Raw genomic sequence first — 21,155 nt, forward strand, 5'->3', positions numbered from 1 at the left:
GGAGTTTACATGAGAAAGAGAGCGGGTTACATGGGAGTTCCCATATTTATTTGATCCTAATTAAGAGTTGTAACATATGAAGTATGGGAAAGATAAACAATATATGGGGAAGGACGTGACTATAAATAGGTCATCATTCCCCCTTATCCTCAATCAGAATTCGCAACTCTTGGAAGATGAAATGGTGTGGGAGAAACAAACAGCCAAAAAGGCATCCATGCTTCTCGAAATCATATTATGATTCTTAGAAGAATGACGTGAGAAGGAGAGAAGAGAGGCCAAACAACGACAGATGGAGGAGGAAATTTAAGGAGGCGAGGAGAGTGCTCAAAGGGCAAGAGATCTAGCATCCAAAATGTTGGATCATGTCGGCATGAGTTCAGCACAAAGAGGGAAAAGAGCGGTGTCAGAACGTGACGATCAAGATGAGGGCAAGGGTGAGGATTCACCAATGTCCTGTGAAGCCGAACCTAGCCTGAACACTAGGATACAAGAGACCATAACCGATGGACACGGTTGAAGAAAAAGATGGAGGAGACATAAGGATTCATCCCGTGTCTCGATCTTCGATGAAGAATGTTAGCCTGCTGACGCAATTGAAGGAAAGCCCTATTTGCAGTCGAAGGTGACTGGAGGCATTGATAGGTTCCCTGTTTAAATTCACCTCCCTTGAAAGGACTAAACAAGGGAAAACCCTCATTGAATTTTGAGGATGTAATTCCTTATAAGGAATGGACGATGTGAGGGTCCCGCCTAACGCGAAAGAGGACAGACCATTTTCGGAGTTGAAGGAAAGCAAAAATAAGAAATATTCCAGTGGTCTACAAAATCAGCAGTGAGAGATGTAGAGTGCAGATAGTCCAACATATGAGTGAGCAAGCACCTTGTAAAAGGCTTAGCTGACATGTCCCAGAGCGAGGTGGAGATGAGTGTCTTGACCACGGCAAGCAAGCTAGAAAGTCACCTACTGTGAGGACGAGAACGATAAATTGAAGAGATTGATGAGCTCGAGCGAGATACGAGTTACCTGTCCAAGGTGAGATATGACTACTCTCCCAGGATGAGCAACGATCAAGGACTGACCCAAAACAAACATGAGAACTTTCCGAGGAACATTGAAAGCTAAAAAAAGTGACAGTGTCGTACGTAGAAGCCCACACTCTATCTGAAAGGTCACATTCAGAGTGGCTCTACAATGAAAGGTTAAGGCACGACAAGTTGTGTCATCTGGACTCAGAAGTATAACCTGACACCATGTGGAGAACTCTCGTTTATGGAATGACTGAGGAGTTGTCATACTGTAGGGTGTGCAGACCATGCCCTGGCAGACTATCTCTGTCATCCTGCAGTGTGACAGACAAGGACGAAAATACTCCTATCTAGGAATATCTAGCTTCAAAAATACTTTAGAAAAGACTTATGACGATCCCACTCTATTTAAATGACCTAGATGTGGGACAAGATCTCACTTTTGAGATCGTATTCACTAAAGAGCTCGTGAAGACATTTGCTTTGAAAAGCAAGGAGTGGAGAGGCAGCGAGAGAACTTTCAACATATAAAGGTAGGTTAGCTTCTAAGATAGTGCTGGGTAATGTGGGGTAAATGTTGTGTGTAAAAGGTATTGCATTATTTTTGTAACTTCTCTCCCTATTCTATAAGAATGAATAAATATTTCCATAATTATGTTTGTATTCTATATTTACTCACTAATTTCAATGTTTTAAATGTTTTCGATACTTCAACTATTTTCAATACTTGATGTCGAGACCCTATGTGGGAACCCTTGATATCGGTGTGTATATGTGTGAAAGAGAGTAGTCAGTAGCGCGAGTCTTTATTCATGGTACGAGACGGAGAATTTCTCGTGACTATTCTGCAAAATGTTACCACATACATCACATGAGAAGGAGAATCCTCCTGGGAAGTGGGGTAGAACAGTGTCACACTTAGCCACACTTCATAGTCGGGACGAGGGATCCCTTGACGTATCACGTGTTGGTGTCCTCAAGTTGGTTAGCTGGGTAAAGCAATATCCTCGGTGCAATAAGTATATGTGTGTACCTGTGTGGCAAGTGTGAGCCTGTGTGATGGAAGTGTGCTTGTGTAGCGAATGAATGCCTGTGTGGCAAATATCTATATGATGAGCACCTATGTGATGGAAGAATGTTACTTAACTAAATTAGGCCGAATACTGCTTTTTATAGGTTTACTACTATATTAGGAATGAGTTACTAATCGTCATAATATTAGTAATGTGTTTTTATCTATTTTGCATAAAGAGAGGGAAACATTCCGAGAGGTCGCGCCATGCCTACATATATATATATATATATATATATATATGTTTTAACTAAGATGGTGATTACTCACCAGGTTTGGAGGATGCATGTAGCTATAAGAGTGATAGTGATTCCTCTTTACAAATATACGTGCCCATCTAGTATTTACATGAAAAGTCTTCATAGCATTTTTTTTATAGTATTATCACTCATTAGCAGCCTTGTCATAGCCGCCTAATTTACCTATGATTTTGTTATTGAGACCATAAATTCTGACGCAGGTACAGACCCTGGCATGACACCGGAGGAGGAAGAGTCAATCCCACTCGAGTCTTGATACAAAGATTAGGACCCATCTTAGCACTAGTATCTGCCGTAACTACCTTGTGCCTTCTGTAAGATGTATAACATTATGTCGGTGCTTATTGTAATCAGCCTGCCACCTTATGGCGACTAATCTTAGATATTTTAGATGGTACTGTTTTGTAGTTAATGAAGGGAGATAAGACATTTTGTCACAAGTATAGTATTTGGTACTCGATTGTCAACATTATCACCATAATGTGTTCTATTTCAATTCCACTATGATTTCATAAGTTAACTATCCTACATGTGTACATTACTCTAGATCATTACACACAAAATCTTCATCTGGAGTGTTGTCCGATTGGCCAGCATCCTTGCCACCATAGAGTCTCGCCTAGTCTTTCACGAGCAACAGGGTGCATATGTCATTTTGTGAAATATTTTGTGGCAAAAAAATTTGTTTTGTTGAAAAACTTTTGGCAGCCATTCTAAGAGTATTAGTTATGGCCTCAACAAACTTTAGCCAAAATTTGACTAAGAAATTCACTTTTACAAATTTAATTAGTCACTTTTCATCATCATCAAATAACAGGCTCAACAAATCTTTCACTGTTCTAATAAAATATTGATTTTGAACTTTTCATTTATTTTAGTTATAATTGTAATTTAAATATTTATTCGTTGTTAAAAAACTACTAATTAATTTTCTAACGTTCATATTATTCCAATAGTTATATTTCTTCAACGGATATATTTTTTTAACTTATATTTCTCTAATGGATATATTTCTCCAATGGTTATATTTCTTCAACGGTTATATTATTCCACTATAAAACATAATATTTCCTCAATAATATTATTCACTTCAACTCAAATGAATATTTTAGTCTAAAAAAATTATTTGGCTAGCTCCTTTGGCTCAACAAATTTGGCTAGTGATTTAACTTGAAGTTAAAATCACTGTTGATTTGTTGAGCCAATTGTAACACATTATCTTGCACTTTAGCTATTCTTTGGCTGTAATTTAGCTTTGTCGAGCCCATAACTGGTGCTCTAATGTGCTAAATGGCTAAATATCCTCGATAACGGTAAAGCCTACCTTACCTGATCCTTCCCATCCAGGCATTGGGCATCGATGACTTCTCATCAACGCACTTCAGATTTTCCGCAGAGACGAAGAAGTAGATTGCGGCCGAGCAGAGAATAGAGAAAAACGGTGCTCATTTCGCAGTACTTTCATGGTTTCGAATAATTTGTGAGAAGCAGAGAAACCGGAAGATAAACATGTTCAAAGTCTGGGACTCTCGCAATTATTACTTCCACAGTATGTCGTTCGGAGGGTCATTGAACGAACTTTGGCTGGAAAACGGGCATGGTGGGTGGGCCACTGTTTTTGCTTTGATTGTGATATTGGTTTGGCACTGTTACAAGAGGTTCCCCTTTATATTCTCGAGTTCCAATCTGACCCCGTCTGATTCTGGCGCTAGGATTCATCCGCAATTAAAGTATGCTCCCTTTTTTATTTTAATTTTTTCTGGGTTTTCTCCAATTTCAAACGGGTGCAACTTTTTTCATTGAATTTTGTGCTTCTTCATTGATTGTTTGAAATTTGTTGACGAGACTAACAAAGTTATTTTGTGTGTTGGAGTGTGGTGGGCCATTTCTATTCTTAATGAATTTAGGTTTTCTGATTTCACGTGGGTACAACCGGGTCGTCCTTATTTTCTCTTCAACGCGGGGCTTATTTATTAAATATTTCAGAAATTTTTAGTTGCTGGGTTTTTAGAAACTAGATTCGTTTTTGGTTTGAATTAGAGCGGGTCACTTGTGATTCTAGGCTTGTTTCTTTGATGAGTAACTTATGATTCTGGGTTTGTGACTACTACTGGATGCTAATCCTTCGAATGAGTTTTGCTAGGTTTAGAAGAATCTCTGTAGGTTACTTGGTGTTTCGAATCTCAATATGAATATTTGGAGACTCAATTGGGCTTTTAGAAGTTCAATAATATTTGTAATTGAAAAGGAAATGCATTAGGTATTTTGGAAATTAGGTTTTCTATCCTTTTATCATATGCAATTTTGTGATTTTTTTCAATGAGTTTTTGTATCATCTGGGCTTCACAAAACTGGGCTCTCTCCTCTTCATGTTGTTGGCGCATGTCAGAACATTGTTCATAAAAAATAATCTTAGCAATTTTGGTTAAACTTGTGTGAGTCAAGGTAATTTAGCTCTCTTCTTAGATAACTTTCAAAAAAGTTCTCTTGGATTCTACTTTACATAAACTGAGACTGTTACTTTTCGAGATAATTAATGTTAACCTCTCAGTTAGTTAAATATGATACGGATCTTACATAACAATAGTTACATATTTTTGCATATCTTTATAGTACTTACCGAGTAAGATGGCTGATCATTATCATCACTTTTAAATGTATCTTAAAGATTAATTCTGTGTCTCATTTAGTACCAGATTTTGTTTTGCTCTCTGCTCATTGATACCAAGTTGTGGAACTGCAATGTTGTTGTAGTTACTTTGTTCTTAATTGATATTCTGCAGGTTATTTAGATGTGATTGTATTCTGACATGGAAGTCTGTCTACTCCTGCAGAATGTCAGAGATTGTGTCAGATGCTGATTTAAAGTTCCTAATTGAAAATTTGGATGAGAAGCACCACGATAATGAGAAGTGGGAACATGTCATAGACAAAAGAAATACTGTCCTATTCTACAATGCTAAATGTTGCGAGCCTAAGGTTATAATTAAGTTTTTACATAACAGAAAGATATTGAATTGATTTAAAGTTTCATTCTCTCTCGTTTGGGTCTTGAAAATTTATGCTTTCTAGGCTAATTACATTTTTCCCTCATGAACTACCACCATATTCTCATTTGCACCTCTAAACTCTCTAAACTTTGATTTAGCACAACTTGAACCTCATTCTGAAGTTTTGGTATCAGTTTGCCTCCTCTATCTGGAAACCACTTTTAATTTGGGCAAAAATGTATCAAAGACAAAAATATCCTCACCATCAAAATTAAAAAATTCAACCATGCCTGATGGGTAATTTAATCTTTCTATAAGTTTTTGTATTAAAGTTAATCATAGTTTTTGACATAGATGATAAGTGACTCTAAAACTTCAAATTAGGGTATGAGTTATATCGAATCAAAGTTTATGGGTGTAAGTGAGAAGGGGGTGGTAATTTATGGGAGAAAACATTTTTTGGTTTAAAAAATGGATTTTCCAAGCATATTATCTTTTAGGTTGGTTGGAGGGCTTTTGGGTCGATATTGCATATTGTTTTTTGTAAGAAATATTCATTAGAAGGTGCTAAAGGTGCAACCAAGTTACTTGATGTATACAAGAGAGAGAGATGTCTAGGAAAAAAAAGATGCAAGAAAGTCATGGAATTAAGCCCATTAAAATCTATCGAGTTCTTTTGTATACTTCCAGTGTACAAGGGCTATGCTTATTTCATTCATATATATAATATCTATCTTTTACTGATAAAAAAAAAAAATCTATCGACATTGTCCAAAGGAAAAATTATCGAGAAAGAAAGTTTTGAGCTCCTCTAGCATCTGTTTGCTGTCCTCAAAGATTATATCATTCATTTCCTTCCAAAAACACAAAATGAGCCAAGTAGGAATCATCTTTCATGCTGCTACAATTTGTGGGTTGCTGCCTAACCCTCTCTAGGAATAAAATAGGTCCACAATTTTATTTTATTTTTTGATGTGACCTAGGCCAAATCCTGTCTAAAGAAGTCCCTCCACATTGCAGAATGCCACAGTAAAAGATGATAAGAGTCTCACCACTGATCTTGCACAATGCCAGAATTTAATCCTAGATTTGTCTATTTCCTAGTGTATGAGATGATTAGAAAATGTCCTCTAGCCTTTCTTTCCTTATGCTCTTCCATAATCCCACCCCATGAGGCCCCTGACCTCATGAGAACACCCACCCCACAAGCATCCGCATTTAGAATCTACAACTTCTCTGCATGAGGCCTCTGTCTTACTCTAGTAACGCTAAAGCCACCTCCCCAATAGTGCACAATTAAACAAGAGTAGATTCCCAACTCCCAACCCACCCTCAACATATCTTGGCCCAGCTTACCAGCCTTCACAAAAACTACCCCAAAAGAAGTCAATGTATAACTTCTATAGGCAATTAGCTACACTAGTGGAAGTGGAAAAAGAGACCTAAAATACATAGGCAGATTAGAAAGAGTGCTCTGAGTGATCCTACTACCTTTGGACAAGATACTTCATAGGTAAAGAGGACATCTGGCATTCTAGAATACCGCCAAATTATTGACATTGTCAATATGACCCACTGAATGAATTCCGATTTTGCCCAAGTACCTTCAACCTGAAAAACTGGTTTAAAGCACCAATAGAACCTAAGCATCAAAGTGTTTGCACACAAAAGATGCGGTAAATTAAGAGCACAAGCATTTCTATGCCCCACAGAACCACTCGAGTGCCTCCATGACTATGGCAAAAAGCAGAGGAGACCAAGGATCTCCATACCGCACCGCAAGCCATGAGAACTGCTGAAGAGATCAGATGGAGTTACATTTACTAAAACTGAGAAGTGCACTATAGAGATACAATGAACTATCCAAGATTACCATTTTCTCCAAAAACCACCTCTTCTCAGCAAATGCAAAGGGAACTTCCTTTTTTCTTATTTATTTTTTATTTTTTTATATGTCGGGGAACCCTTTCCAATGCAGGGCTCTTCGGACCCACTTCTGCAAAGTAAATCCCGGTTCCATGCACTGCACCCTTGGAAGTTTCCCTACACGAAACTGGTTAAATCGCTGGCTTTTCACCAGGGGGTGTGGCCCCAAATGATTGTTTGCAAAGAGAGCTTCCATTGACATGGTCATATGCCTTCTCAATGCCCACTTTATTAGGCTCTCCAGATCTAAGCCTACTATTCAAACACTCATTAGCATATCACATGTTTGTTTTACGTGCTTATGTACTTATAACAACCATGAGACTTTCAACTACTCCCAAGAAACATCCAAAATATATGGGGTAATCCAGCGGCCCTTCCTGATGAGAAGGAAATATGCAATTTTAAATCAGCCCAGCATGTCATTGTATTAGTTGGTTTATTTATTTATTTTATATAGATGATACTTAGATTTTGGTTATCATTGTGGTGATGCATAGTAAAGGTGCACAGCTCTGTTTGCGAGTGCTCGTTGCCATGGAATTTTGTGCACAACATTCGAGTACCCATCAGGAGCTACTCATGTCCTAGAAATTATCTATTCATTTATATACCACCTAGGCATAAAAAGTTGAGGAAATAACTTATCAAAAAAAAAAAAAAAGGCGCCTCCTAAAGCGGCCTTCTTTACTTGGACAACGGCCCTGGAAAAGATTTTGACAACTGATAACCTGAGGAAGCGCAAGGTCGTCATCCTAGACTGGTGTTGTATGTGTAAGCAATCTAGCGAGACAATAGAACATCTCTTGTTACATTGTGAGACAGCTAGAGCCTTGTGGACTGAAGTGTTTAGTCGGGTGGAGTTTTCGTTTGTAATGCTTGCAACAGTGGTTGAGCTACTGGCTAGCTGGACTCTCCTGAGAGGTACTCCACAAATTAAGGAGGTGTGGAAGATTATCCCGATCTGCATCATGTGGTGCATTTGGCAAAAACGTAATGATCGGACTTTCGAAAACAAGGAGCAGTCACCCGAGGAACTTCGAGCATTTTTTTTCCGTACTTTATTTCTATGGGCCATAGCTTTAGATTTTAATGGCCTGAATTTTCATGATTTTCTTGTTTCATCTGCCTCGATCTAGATAGGTCTTATCTCTTGTATATCATCTTGTGTACTTGGACTATGTCTATCCTTATTAATAATATCATTTACTTATAAAAAAAAAAAATTTGAGGAAATATTGTAACTTATTTGAATGAACGAATAGGCTTTTCTTTCATCCTTCTCAATATTTTTATGGTTATAGTTTATTTTGTTTACCAGCCACTCATGATTTTTTTTCCTGAAATTTCCCTCTGTGTTTTTATATATTTTTTAGTATATTACACCTGATTTGGCTAGCAGCTCTTTTGGAATCTGTGCTCACATAGCACTTGTATATCGGTGATGAGCTTGAGTTTGCCTTTGTTTCTTCTTGTTTGCAGGATGGTCCCCTGAAGTACTTGAGTGAGACAGTATTTGAGAACTGTTCTCCTGAGATGTTAAGAGACTTCTACATGGACAATGATTACAGAAAGAAGTGGGACAAGACCCTGGTTGAGCATGAGCAGCTGCAGGTGGATCAAACTAATGGGGTTGAAATCGGTCGCACTATAAAAAAGTTTCCACTCTTAACACCTAGGGAATACATATTAGCTTGGAGATTATGGGAGGGGAAAGATAGAACTTTCTACTGTTTTATTAAGGTAATTTAACCAAACATTGGTCTCACTGTGTATTCAATTACTCGACTTTTTTAATGTTGATCCTGCAATTTTCATTTTGAACATCGTTGTCCTTGGATATCATTAATTCTTAAATCATGCATTTAGTTGTGGTTGCATCTGTATCAAACTCTTCTACTGTTATGTATAGTGTGACTGGCAAAACCTGTTAAAAATAACGATAATAAAAATAAAATATAAACAGGAACTACATTATTAACCTTCTTGGTTTGAGAAAGTTGAGATTTGTAACATCAAAAGAGAGCCATATTTTGTATGAAAGATGCTAACCTAACTTACTGACAAAAATAGAAGCGAAAAGGACATTACACTAACTATTGAGATTCTTGTTCTTTTCTTTTTTAGCTTTACCTTTTGGTTTATTTGGATGCTTGCTTGCATATCTGCTGGCATATTTATATCTGTATATATGCACAGACCAACGTATCTTCAATTAAGTATTAGTTCATATGAACCTGAGTATAATCTTGTTGCTTGGTTGGTACCGGCAATGTAATTGCATGCACTTTAAAATATTCAATTGTATTTGACTTAAAACAATTATTTCAGTACTCACAGGAGAAATTATCCAATCAGAGTTGCTATCTGTACTATTACATATCCAAAAAATAAACTAAAAGATTCACTCTCTGTTCTATGCTAGTATTTAGGCTACAAAATATTGTTTTATATTTTGAGTTTAGCAACCTCTGTCTATTTCTCTGCAAAAATATTTCAAATCTTAATTCCTGAAATTTATAAAATTAATTTAAGTTCTGTTAAACCCCCTATTTATTTTATGTACATGTAGTGTGCACATGGATGCATTGCTTGACAAAGATTTTTTTTGATCGGTAAACAAATTTTTATTGATCAAAAGGGAGACAAAGAGTGTCCAAGTACACGGGACATATACATGAACACGATCACAATGTCTAGCTTAGAGATACAAGAAACTCATGAAAAGACCTGCCATGAAAATCAATTACAATCGACCAATGGAGTAAAGTATTGAAAAACAAAATTCTAAGCTCCTCCATTGATCTTTCTTGATCTTCAAAGCATCTTGCATTCCGCTCCCTCCAAATGCACCACCATAGACAAATAGGTAACATCTTCCATATGGATGCAATTTGAGTGTTTCCCCTAATACCTCTCCAAGAGGCTAAAAAATCACACACCCTTTCCGGCATCACCCACGCTAATCCCACCCGTGCTAAGACATCTGTCCATAAAGTCATGGCAACCTCACAATGTAGTAATAGATGGTCAACGGACTCACCACTCTTCTTACACATGTAACACCAATTTATAGCGATAATGCCACGTTTCCTTAGGTTATCTATGGTAAGAATCTTCCCCAAAGATGCTGTCCATACAAAAAAAGCTGCCTTTAGAGGTGCCTTTGTCTTCCAAATGCTTTTCCATGGGAATGAGACTGAGTTGTGCAAGTTTAAGGAGTGGTAGAAAGAGCGAGCTGTGAACACTCCCTTCTTAGATGGACGCCAACATATCTTGTCTTCTCCTTCCCCCAACACACTAGTGGCATACACAAAATCAAAAAAGGCCGAAAGGTCGTCCATCTCCCAATCTTGACAAAGATGATTTCACAGTATAACAAGTAAGAAGAGGTTGGTCGTGGTGAATATATCTTCATCGATGGTGACGTAAAGTATAGAAAGAATCATTATATTAGTTCTTGTGGTTTAGATCATTTCTGAATTTATTCCCTTGGTTTTTATCTCAGGGATCCCTGTGTTTCTCCCCATTATTAAATTATTCTTCTTTCCATTTCCATATAAATTCTATCTACTTTTCATTTGGAACTGTTTTAAAATGTGTACTATATCCCTATAAACAAAATTACCAAAAAATAAATTCTAAAATACACATTGAAAAAAAAGCTTTTGTTTTTGTTTTTTATAACCGTGGGTGTTCGGGCCAGCTTGCGCGCACCTCGACTAATCCCATAGGGCCATGAAGTTAACAACTAGGTAAACCTCCAGTGGCCCTAAGGGGACTTGAACTGGTGACCAATGGGGAGCAAACCCAAGGCCGGACCAGCCAGTCAGCAACCACCTGAGAATCAGTCTCAACTTCAACAGATGAATGGTTTAAACTGTTACAAAGCTTCAAACCACACAAAGCTTCAAACCACTCAAGATAGCATTCAACTCTGCCTTGTTATTAGAATTCCAGCCATAATGTGCTGAAAAGATAGCCAAAAAACATCTGTACACATCTCTAATCATGCCGCCACCACCACAAGATCCTAGATTCCCCAAAAGGGGGAAGAGTTACATTGATTAAGAGTACTTTGTCTAATCTCCCCACGTATTTCCTTTCTCTTTTTCCTTTACCAGCGGGGGTTGCAAAAAAAAAAAAAAAAAAAATAGAGAGGATTTTTCGGAATTTCTTGTGGGATGGTAATGGGGAGGAAAGAAAATTTAATTTGGTGAGTTGGAACAAGGTTTGTCAACTGGTTTCATGTGGAGGTTTGGGTGTGAGAAATTTAAAGCTTTCAATAAAGCTCTACTTAGGAAATGGCTTTGGAGGCATTTTGAGAGTAATGCATTATGGAGACAAATTGTGTATATTAAATATGGGAGGATGTGAGGGAGCTGGTGCACAAATGAAGTTAAAGGGGTGTATGGGGTGGGCTTGTGGAAGTCCATCTGGTTAGCATGGGGGGATTTTCTCAAAGAGAAATGATTTGTACAAGTCCTAAATAGACAAGCCCCATACAAGCCCTTGTAAAAAAGTGGACCCCACCTTAAAAAAGTGTAAAAAAAACTATTCTGTATTAGTGGGACCTATTGTTTTATAAAAGGCTTGTAGGAGGCTTGTCTATTTGGGGCTTGTATCTAGCATTACTCGTGGGGATTCAGCTCTTAAGTACATTTATCCTAATTTATTTAGGATTGCTAGAGATAAAGGGGCTGCAGTGGCTGAGTCTTATAAGATTTCTAATAACATACTTCAGTGGAATGAGGATTTCAACAGAGATGTGCAGGACTGGGAAGTGGGTGAGGTGTCTGATTTTTTGGGAAGATTATATGATATGAAAATTGATCAGAATAGAGAGGACAGTTTGCTGTGGTTGCAAACAAATAACTCCAGATTTACTGTAAAATCTTTTTATAACGCATTAATTAGTCAGGGAGTTAAAGACTATCCCTGGAAATGTATTTGGAGGGCAAAGGTGCCTAGCAAGGTTGCTTTTTTCTGTTGGTTGGTGTCTCTTGGGAAAATATTAACGGCGGATACTTTGAGGAAGAGGTTTATTTGTGGTTGATTGGTGTTTTATGTGTAAGAAGGATGGTGAATCTGTTAACCATCTTTTTCTTCACTGTGAGGTGGCGACAATATTGTGGAATGAGATTTTAGCAAGGGTAGACATTGCTTGGGTGATGCCTATGCGTGGTGGATTTTTTGGCTTGCTGGGTAGGTTCAGTGGGATGTAGAGGCAGTGCAGCAGTGTGGAGGATAATTCCCTTATGTTTGTTTTGGTGCTTATGGCTAGAAAGAAATGGGAGGTGTTTTGAAGATTGTGAATGTTCTATGGGGGAGTTTAGAGATTTTTTCTTTAACACTTTAAGTTTTTGGGTGAAGAGTCTTGTAAGGGATGGGAATATTTGTTTAGGTTTAGTACTGTTTTACTTTAGCTTGTATTTAGGTGTACTCACTTGTATACATCTTGTGTACTTGGGCTATGCCTATTTACTTGGAATAAAATCTCTTATTAACTATCAAAAAAAAAAAAAAAAATTCCCCAAGGAGCTTCCAATTACACAAAACTTCTCACAACCTAGTTTTGGACTGAGCCATCTTAGAATGAGAGGCTCAGACTTTTTAGTGGGTATAATAGGCAGACCAAACTGATGGAATGCAACAAAATCAGAGCATCTCAGCTTCCTAACCTTAGGCAGCAGACCTTCGCTTCTACTAGTAATGAAGCAATTCTCCAAATCAGCCTTGTTTTTTCTCCAATGACATCTTCCATGCCAGCATTACTCCTCCTGCTCCATAGACACCTGCTTATAGTGATGGAAGAAAACCAATTGCTAACCAAACTTGAGAGCTCATGCTTGCTCTTTGAAACCACAAATTTATTCTTTGACACCAGGTTAACCTCTGTATACACCTGACTCTCACCACTGCTGAAGAGAAATTCCACACATCTAGGGGCCACACCCCCTGGTGAAAAGTCAGCGATTTAACCAGTTCCGTGTAGGGAAACTTCCAAGGGTGCGGTGCACGGGACCGGGGTTTACTCTGCAGGGGTGGGTCCGAAGGGCCCTTGCCTTGGAGAGGTTCCCCAACATAAAAAAAAATAAAAAAACAAATAAGAAATTCCACACTTGGGCAGCCAGCTCACTCAAGCTTAATACATGGTCCATTGATTCCACATCTGGAAGTACACAGCAATTACAGTTAGAAGCCAAAGAAATATTCAGTTTCTGAAGATAAACATTGAGAGGCAAACTATCATGGAAAAATCTCCATTCTTTGGCAAATGACTGTGCCAAACCCATTTACTCTAAGTGACTTCCTGATCTTTCTAAACTGGGACATTTCTCACATAAGAAACTAACAAAATATCATTTCAAACTTCCTTGGCCATATCAGTTGACCTTCCTTTCAAACGACCATATAATCATACTGAAAATTAGTATTTCCTTAATCATCCAAGCGATACCCTTTATAACCTTATTTAAAACAGATAAAACATATTTCCACGTACTTGAATCCCTTCCAAGAATCAGAAATTAAAATAAAAAAATAAAAGGCTGAGGTTTTATTAGATATGGCTCTGAAAAAATAGGCCATAAAGATTATGCATCAATGAAATTCCAAGCCAGGTTCATGTGCAATGCATTCTTCACATCTTGCAAATCCCCAAGGCCTAACCCTCCTTCATCTAAAGGTTTGCAAGCCTTATTCCCATGCAACCCATCTTTTCTTAATTTTTCCAGCCTTGTCAGTTGTCGCCCCCGGAAACAATACTAGATAAGATATTTGAGCAGAAAAAGTCCACCCCCCCAACATTTGACGATAGCAATGTGACACCCAAACCCAAATGTTTAGGCTTGGATAAAGAATTTATAAGTTTTGACCACTGACCTTATTGTACCAAAATGAGTCGGTTACAACCTGCTAGAGGAGTCTTTTGAGATGGGATTTGAGCTATTCCAGATCTGGGGAAGTAGAAATCAGCCCCCTCTTTTGACCCCTAAATGGATCCATGGAATAGAAACATATTTTCCCTAGAACTCCTAGCCATTAGGATTCTTTTTTTTTTTTTTTTTTCTTCTTGATAAGTAGCCATTAGGATTCTTGAAACCCTTTTTCTAAACAAACTGAGTTAAATTGGTACAGCCCCATTATTCGGTTTTTCAGGCCCATAAAGAAGATGGTATGGCCTGAAAATTAGAAAATAAAAGGCTGCTGTCTGTCTAGAAAGCTTTTATAGCAATCCCAATTGATGTTCTTTTAGAAGACCAATCCCTAACTTTAGATAACTGCTGCAAATACCAAGGAAGATCTCAGCATTGTTTCCTTGAGGTTCTTGCTTAATTCCCAAGGAAAGTTGCTGCAATTTCAGAAGATTGAAAAACCAGCCTCACCCTATCTAGACCAACCCTTTTTCAGCAACTTCAAGTAGGTGATTATTGACCTGCTTGTTATAATTAGAAGCAAAGAGGTAAGAGCATTCCCAATGGCTTATCTAATTCTCATCTAAAATAACTAACTAAAATCCACTTTTTCTATTTTAACTAAGGAATTTTACAATACACCATAGATCATCTTCTCTCTTCTTTCTCTATATCATTTAAATATTCTTTCTTTATTCATTTCAATTTTTTTAACTACTATTAAATTTGTAATATTATCAGATCTTTCAATATTTCTCATATATTAATGTGAACACAATATCTCTTTGTTGCCAAAACGATATCAATAGCCCAATAAAAAACTAAATGAAAACAAAGATGCGAAAAACTCATTCATCCTATTTTTTGTGAACTTTTTGTCCTTTTATTATGTTTTGCAAAATTTTTAACATGAGTATATTTCTTTTTATTAAAATAAAATATTTTAATAATATTTTAACTTTTTCATGTTTCATAAATAGAATTGAAAATGTGATAAATATAGAAGGAATTAGGAAAAAGAAAGAAATAATAAAAAAATGTTTACATAGATTAATATTGCATGTTAAATGTTGAGAAGCACTTTAACTCATGTATTTTACATTGATTTTACATTTTTTTAAAAGTAAATGATTATATTAATGATAGACATAGCCCAAGTAGACAAGAAGATATACAAAGGTACGCCCTATCTATGTGGAAGCAATAGAGACAAGAAAGTCAAAAAAATCCAGGCCATTAAAGTCTACAGCTATGCCCATGTACATTGAGTTCTAGTAAAAAAAAGCTCTTAATTTCTCTATTGAGCGCTCCTTGTCTTCGAACTCATTGCACTCCTGCCACAAACACCACAGAATACAGATAGGGACTATTTTCCACACATCTTTGATTTGTTGAATGCCTCTTAAATTTGTCCAGTTGGCCAAAAGTGCAGCCACTATAGCGGGCACAACCCAAGCTAACTCTAATCTGCTGAACACTTTATTCCATAACACTCTAGCAGTCTCGCAGTGTAGTAAGAGATGATCCACAGTCTCACTACACATGCAGCACCAATCCACTATGATCACCCTATGTTTCCTCAAGTTATTTGTTGTCAAGATCTTACCTAGGGAAGTTGTCCACGTGAAAAATGCCGCTTTGAGAGGCGCTTTATGTTGCCAAATCCTTCTCCATGGAAATTGATTATTCGGCGAGTATGTGAGAGACTTGTAGAAAGAGCGAACCAAGAATGTACCTTTGCCTGCGGGTATCCACCACAACATATCAGCTCGCTGGTTGCTCAGTTTTGTGGAATACAATGGGCTAAAAAGTCCTCAAAAGGTGCCCACTTCCCAATCTTGGGCCGCCTTACTGAAATTGATGTTCCATTGGACTTGCTCCCCCGATATCACCATGAGATCAGCCACTTAAGCTTCTTTGTCACACATGCAACCCGAAAACAGAAGGGAATAAGTCCTTTAGAGCACTATTTCCACACTATATGTCACTCCAAAATTTAATTCTAGAGCCCTCACCCAACAAGAATCTTGAATGTCGAGTAAAAATCCCCCATCCTCTTTGGATGTACTTCCAAACTCCCACTCCATGAGCCCCACTCACCTCTCTAGTACACCCCAACTTCCATATTTACTCTCAATTACCGACTTCCATAGGCCTTCCGGTTCCATATTATATCTCCACAACCACTTTCCAAGTAACGCCCAATTAAAAATTCTCATATTTCTATTACCCAACCCACCAGAGGAGATTAGGGAGCATATCTTGTCCCAACTGACTATATAGAATTTAAATTCATCACCCACTCCACTCCACAAGAAATCACACAGAAGTTTCTCAATTCGGGACGCCACACTTGCTGGAATAGGGAATAAAGACAAGAAATAAGATTGGCTGGTCGGAAAAGTGTCTACCGGTCTAAAGGGGGTAGAATTACTTTAACCAAAAGCACACTCTCGAATCTCCCAACATATTTCCTATCTTTATTTCGTTAACTATAGGTGTGATCAATCGTATTGAGAAGATTTCTCGTGCTTGTCTGTGTGGAGGAATTGGGGACAAGGGCAACTTCCATCTTGTTAGTTGGGATAAGGTATGCACTGTCAATGGACAGCTTTGCTGTCCATATTTGTTTCCATATTTGTTTCCTTGATTTACTCTTCAGAATCACTAGCTTAATATTTGACAGATTGTATAGGGATAGAATTAGCATATACAACGTTCTTTCCATGTATAGAATCCTTTGTACAGTTTATATATTGGAGAGAAACCACAACGCCGATACTTTGGCTATTTTCACACAATATTTCGACTTATCTTGACATGCACACTGCTCTCTTGTGGTTGGTTGGGGGTCCAAAGAGTTTTTATTTATTTTTAACAAGGCCCTCAGTGGTTGTAGCGACATCATCTAGAGGAGGACTTTATGGAGGGTGGTTATTGACTCTTAAGTATGGGAGTGATAAGGGGGATGGTGTTCTAATGAGGTTAGGGTGCATATGGGGTAGTGTTGTGGAAATATATCAGAAGTGAATGTGGGAAGCTTTTCTAGATATTGCAGATTTGAGGTTTGTGAGGGTTCAAGAGTGTACTTTTGGCATGATACTTGGTGTGGGGATGGGGCCCTCAAGACTGCATTCTCTACTTTGTATTCGATTGCTTGAGATAATGAGGCTTTGGTGGCAGAAATGAGGGATAGCTCTAGTGGCTCACACTAGTGGAATGTTTGTTTTCATGGACCGGCTGAAGATTGGGAGTTAGGTGCCTTCTCTGAATTTCTCAGCTTGCTGTATGCTTTGAATATGAGTACTGCTGAGGCGGATAGGATAATTTGGTTTTAAACCAGGAGCAGGAGGTTCACAGTTTGGTCTTTCTACAAGGTTCTAACGACTCAGAACCACAACTCTTTTCCTTGGAAATGCATTTGGAGATGTAAGGTGCCTCCCTAGGTAGCCTTCTTTGGCTGGACTGCTTCCCTTGGGAAATTCCTTACTATTCATAATTTGAGGAAATGTGGGCTTACGGTTATACGTGTAAGATAAAAGGTGAAACAATGTATCATTTATAATTTTGTTATTACACTGAGGTGGCCAGGACATTATGGGATGACATCTTTAACATAACCGGATTGGCATGGGTAATGCCCAGTAAGGTGGTGGATCTTCTGGCGCGTTGGAGGGGTCTTCTAGGTGACCCCCAAATTGTTGTTGTGTGGAAAACGATTCCTAATGTCTTGTGTGGTGCCTCTAGATGAACTCAAGATTTTTCTTTAACACCTTGTATATATGGACTTTCTTGTATCCATTTCTAGTCCTTAACTTGTAATTCGATATTCTCATTGTACACCTCTTGTGTACTTGGGACACCTATTTTTGCCTTCACTAAAATTTATTTTACCTATTAAAAGAAAAAAAAACACTCCTGTTTGTCATAGGCCTGTCATATCAAATTTCAACAGAAGATTGCATTCTCTCACTTTCTTGTTGAGATTATGGACTAACTCCTGTGTTAGAGATATGTTATCAAAGATGCTCCTACCCCTAAGGAGGGCACCTTGTTCTTTGGAAATAAGTTGCAGGAGGATTGAAACAATCTATTGAAATTTCATAAAGGAAAATTCAAACTAAACTAAATATGATATATGATTATGAAAATTGAAAGGACCAGTCACTGATTGCCATATGATGTCTCTGTCCAGTCTGGTAATAGCCTGTGCTCTGTAGTGTTGAAATTTGAAGGCTTTTGCTTACCTGTGGCTGCGGCCTACCTGGGGGACAGTTTCCAGTTCTTTCTCCTTGAGTTTCCAATTTAGAAGAAAATTGTTCAGAAGTGGACGGGTTGATCGATTTGATTAGGGGAAGGAGCACATAGTAATTCTCCCTAATGTCTATCTTAGCGTTTGAATATGTTATGATTTCTTAATATCCATTTGTTTAATGATGTGATCAGCTCTTCAGGATTCATTTAAAAAAACTGTTTCTTTTCTTTGCAGCAATTGTTTTCTTCTTTAATCTGTTTGGTCTTTATTTGTGTTTGTGTTGTTGTGAGAACAATTATTCCTGGGATAGTTCGATATGCACCCCAGGTAACAATTAGATATTTCTGGGAGATAGATTCAGTGAGTAGACTAAGGAAATACAGCTCCCTGCCATCACGTCTTCAGTGGATGGTTTCAGCAATGACAATAAACCGTGTTGAAGATTCTTAGAGAGCAGAACATTATCTAATTTGATGCCCTTGAACTTTCTTGATAATTATCTGAGGGATGTGAACAATATCTTTGGTGTATAGTGTTTATAACCTTTCTACTTTTGATGCTCTCATTTCCCTTCTAAGCTCTGTCCCTTTTTAACCATTACCTGAGACTTTTCATTCATTTCAAATCCTGGTGATAGGAATGTGAACATTCTTCCACACCACGACAGAAGAAGTATGTACGTGTTCGATTTTTCAGATCAGGTTGGCGAATCAGAGAAGGCAAGTGCCTAACATATTCTCTCTCTCTCTCTCTCTCTCTCTCTGTGACAAGAAACTCATTTCTAAACTCCAATGTGGGCTGTGACAGCCTATATTTTTATAAACCTATGTTTGTTTGGGTTGCTTTATCTACTTATGGTGGATATACACGAAGCTTATCTATTCTACTTAAGCTCCACTTGTACATTTATTTGGGTTGTGGTCAACCTTGGCTAATGACATTGGTGAGCTTAATTTTATATTCTTGAAGGGAAAATGAGTTGTGTTTCTGAATTATTTTACTACAGTACCTGGTAGAAATGCTTGTGAGATCAAAATGTTTCACCAAGAAGATGCCGGTTTGAATGTCAAGATGGCTAAGCTGGCCTTTGCTAAGGGGATATGGAGTTATGTGTGTAATATGGATAAGGCACTGCTCAAATACTCTGCTGTCAGCCATCCTCATTCTGCTGTCACTGCAGTCACTCTAATTCAGAAGGTCTGTACTCTAATTCAAGTACTTTTTTATTTAAGCTTTCAGCCTAGAATAGTTCTGAGGCAATTGTTATAGCCCTATGTTGAATTTGACCAGAGAATTGGTTTAGGTGGAGATGTTATTGGATATAAGATCATTTTCACATCATGATTTATGGCATTCAAAGACAACTAATGAGGGTCGTAGTTCCCTTTTTTATTGTTATGATGTTATCCGGGCTTTTGTATAATCAAACCCCCTACATTGTGTTGGAAAAATAGTAGCTTTTGAAATAGCCTTTCTACAATTTAGGCATGTTTAGGCTAGGTTTCTCAACAGCAGTGTCAGTGGTACAATTTTGTGACATACTGCTGCCTAGGCATGCTGTTCATTTTGGTGTTTCGGTTTCTCAAGGTTTCAACTAATGCCTTTGTACAGTCTTTTATGATAGTAAACCCAAACAAACCCATCATCTGATCTGGATCTGGTCCATCCAGTTTGCTTTCCTGGCCAAGGCAAGAGCTATTAAGGTTTTTCAGTGCATTGGTTGAATCAAAATTAAGGCATATGACTATCTATCCATATGTCTTTGTGGGAGGGAAGTAGCGTTTCAGTAAGTTTGGGACTGCTTCTTTTCTTTCATAGGTAAAGAAGACCTATACACGTAGTTTTTCTCTGCATGGTGATGGTGTTTATGCTAACTTTTTTCTCAACATAGGTTCCACCAGCATTAGATACCATGGAAGGTATTACCTCTTCAGCAACTGCTTTTCTAAGACAAATTACCAATGAACCTAAAGAGAAGAAGTTCATAAGAAGACCATCAAGTAAGTTTCTAGCAAATGGTTTGCTTTTTGTTGGAGGTGCAATCTGCCTGTCTCGTGGTCACAATAGCCTGGGTGCTAAAGTTGCCATGGCATACATCTTGGCAAAGCTAAGTAAGCGTGGGACCGCATCAGACCAAAGCAGGGAAAGTTGAGGTACATGACCTTGATGCATCATTACTGATATTGGACAACCTAGTAAAATTTATAATATTTTTGTTAGTTGTAGCTTGGCACCTAACTTATGTGCCATTTGTGAAATGTTAGTCTGCCTTCACCTCTGCATGGACGAGGGAATAAAGAAGGGTAAAAGACAAAGGGAGCGGTTGGGGTTGTAAAATGATTTTGTTTTGTTATTTTTCCTATGTTATGTTTTCAAGTTTTGTAAATAAACTCAGTACTTTCATGTTACATACCATCTACAACATTTTGTAAATCTTGATGTTGTGTACAAAATAAGAAACTGATCTAGTCAATGAAACATTATAGAAACTCAATTTTTATCAATTTTGATCTACCAACTTTTTGTGTTCTCTCTGGAAAGGATGATGGAGTTGGACTTTTGCTCTCTTTTGGTGAAAATTCTGCAGTAGCTACGATTAATTTTGGTGGTATGAGCTTGCTAAAAACAAGTGGAATATATTTATGGAAGTTGAAATGTGATGCAGTTATTGTAGGCAAGTAAATTGCATTGTATTTTAGAGGAATT

The 21,155-nt window shown here is 37.7% G+C and overlaps 1 protein-coding gene across 2 annotated transcripts; it reads left to right on the forward strand.

The window, feature by feature from the left end:
- The first annotated feature begins 3,607 nt into the window (after positions 1-3,607).
- LOC109004265 (phosphatidylcholine transfer protein-like) lies at positions 3,608-20,953 on the forward strand. 2 transcript variants are annotated; one of them, XM_035692181.1, is made up of 7 exons: positions 3,608-4,091; positions 5,196-5,340; positions 8,760-9,020; positions 19,087-19,168; positions 19,456-19,646; positions 20,341-20,602; positions 20,714-20,953. In XM_035692181.1, exons 1-6 carry the CDS (start codon positions 3,871-3,873, stop codon positions 20,599-20,601), a joined length of 1,161 nt encoding a protein of 386 aa, XP_035548074.1. In that variant the 5' UTR covers positions 3,608-3,870; the 3' UTR covers position 20,602; positions 20,714-20,953. The 2 variants fall into 2 exon arrangements, with proteins under 2 accessions (XP_035548074.1, XP_018838313.1); XM_018982768.2 differs by having other exon boundaries at positions 3,639-4,091; positions 5,145-5,340.
- The last annotated feature ends 202 nt before the right edge of the window (positions 20,954-21,155 follow it).

The sequence above is a fragment of the Juglans regia genome, chromosome 7 (genome assembly GCF_001411555.2).
Source record: "Juglans regia cultivar Chandler chromosome 7, Walnut 2.0, whole genome shotgun sequence".
NCBI classification, from domain to species: Eukaryota; Viridiplantae; Streptophyta; class Magnoliopsida; order Fagales; family Juglandaceae; genus Juglans; species Juglans regia.

What these genes read in the sequence shown, in the direction of transcription:
- LOC109004265 (XM_018982768.2), top strand. Translation starts at nt 3,871, where the DNA reads ATGTTCAAAGTCTGGGACTCTCGCAATTATTACTTCCACAGTATGTCG. An exon ending in CTAAATGTTGCGAGCCTAAG is followed by an intron (nt 5,341 to 8,759) that starts GTTATAATTAAG and finishes TCTTGTTTGCAG; the next exon opens with GATGGTCCCCTGAAGTACTT. An exon ending in CAGTCACTCTAATTCAGAAG is followed by an intron (nt 19,647 to 20,340) that starts GTCTGTACTCTA and finishes TTCTCAACATAG; the next exon opens with GTTCCACCAGCATTAGATAC.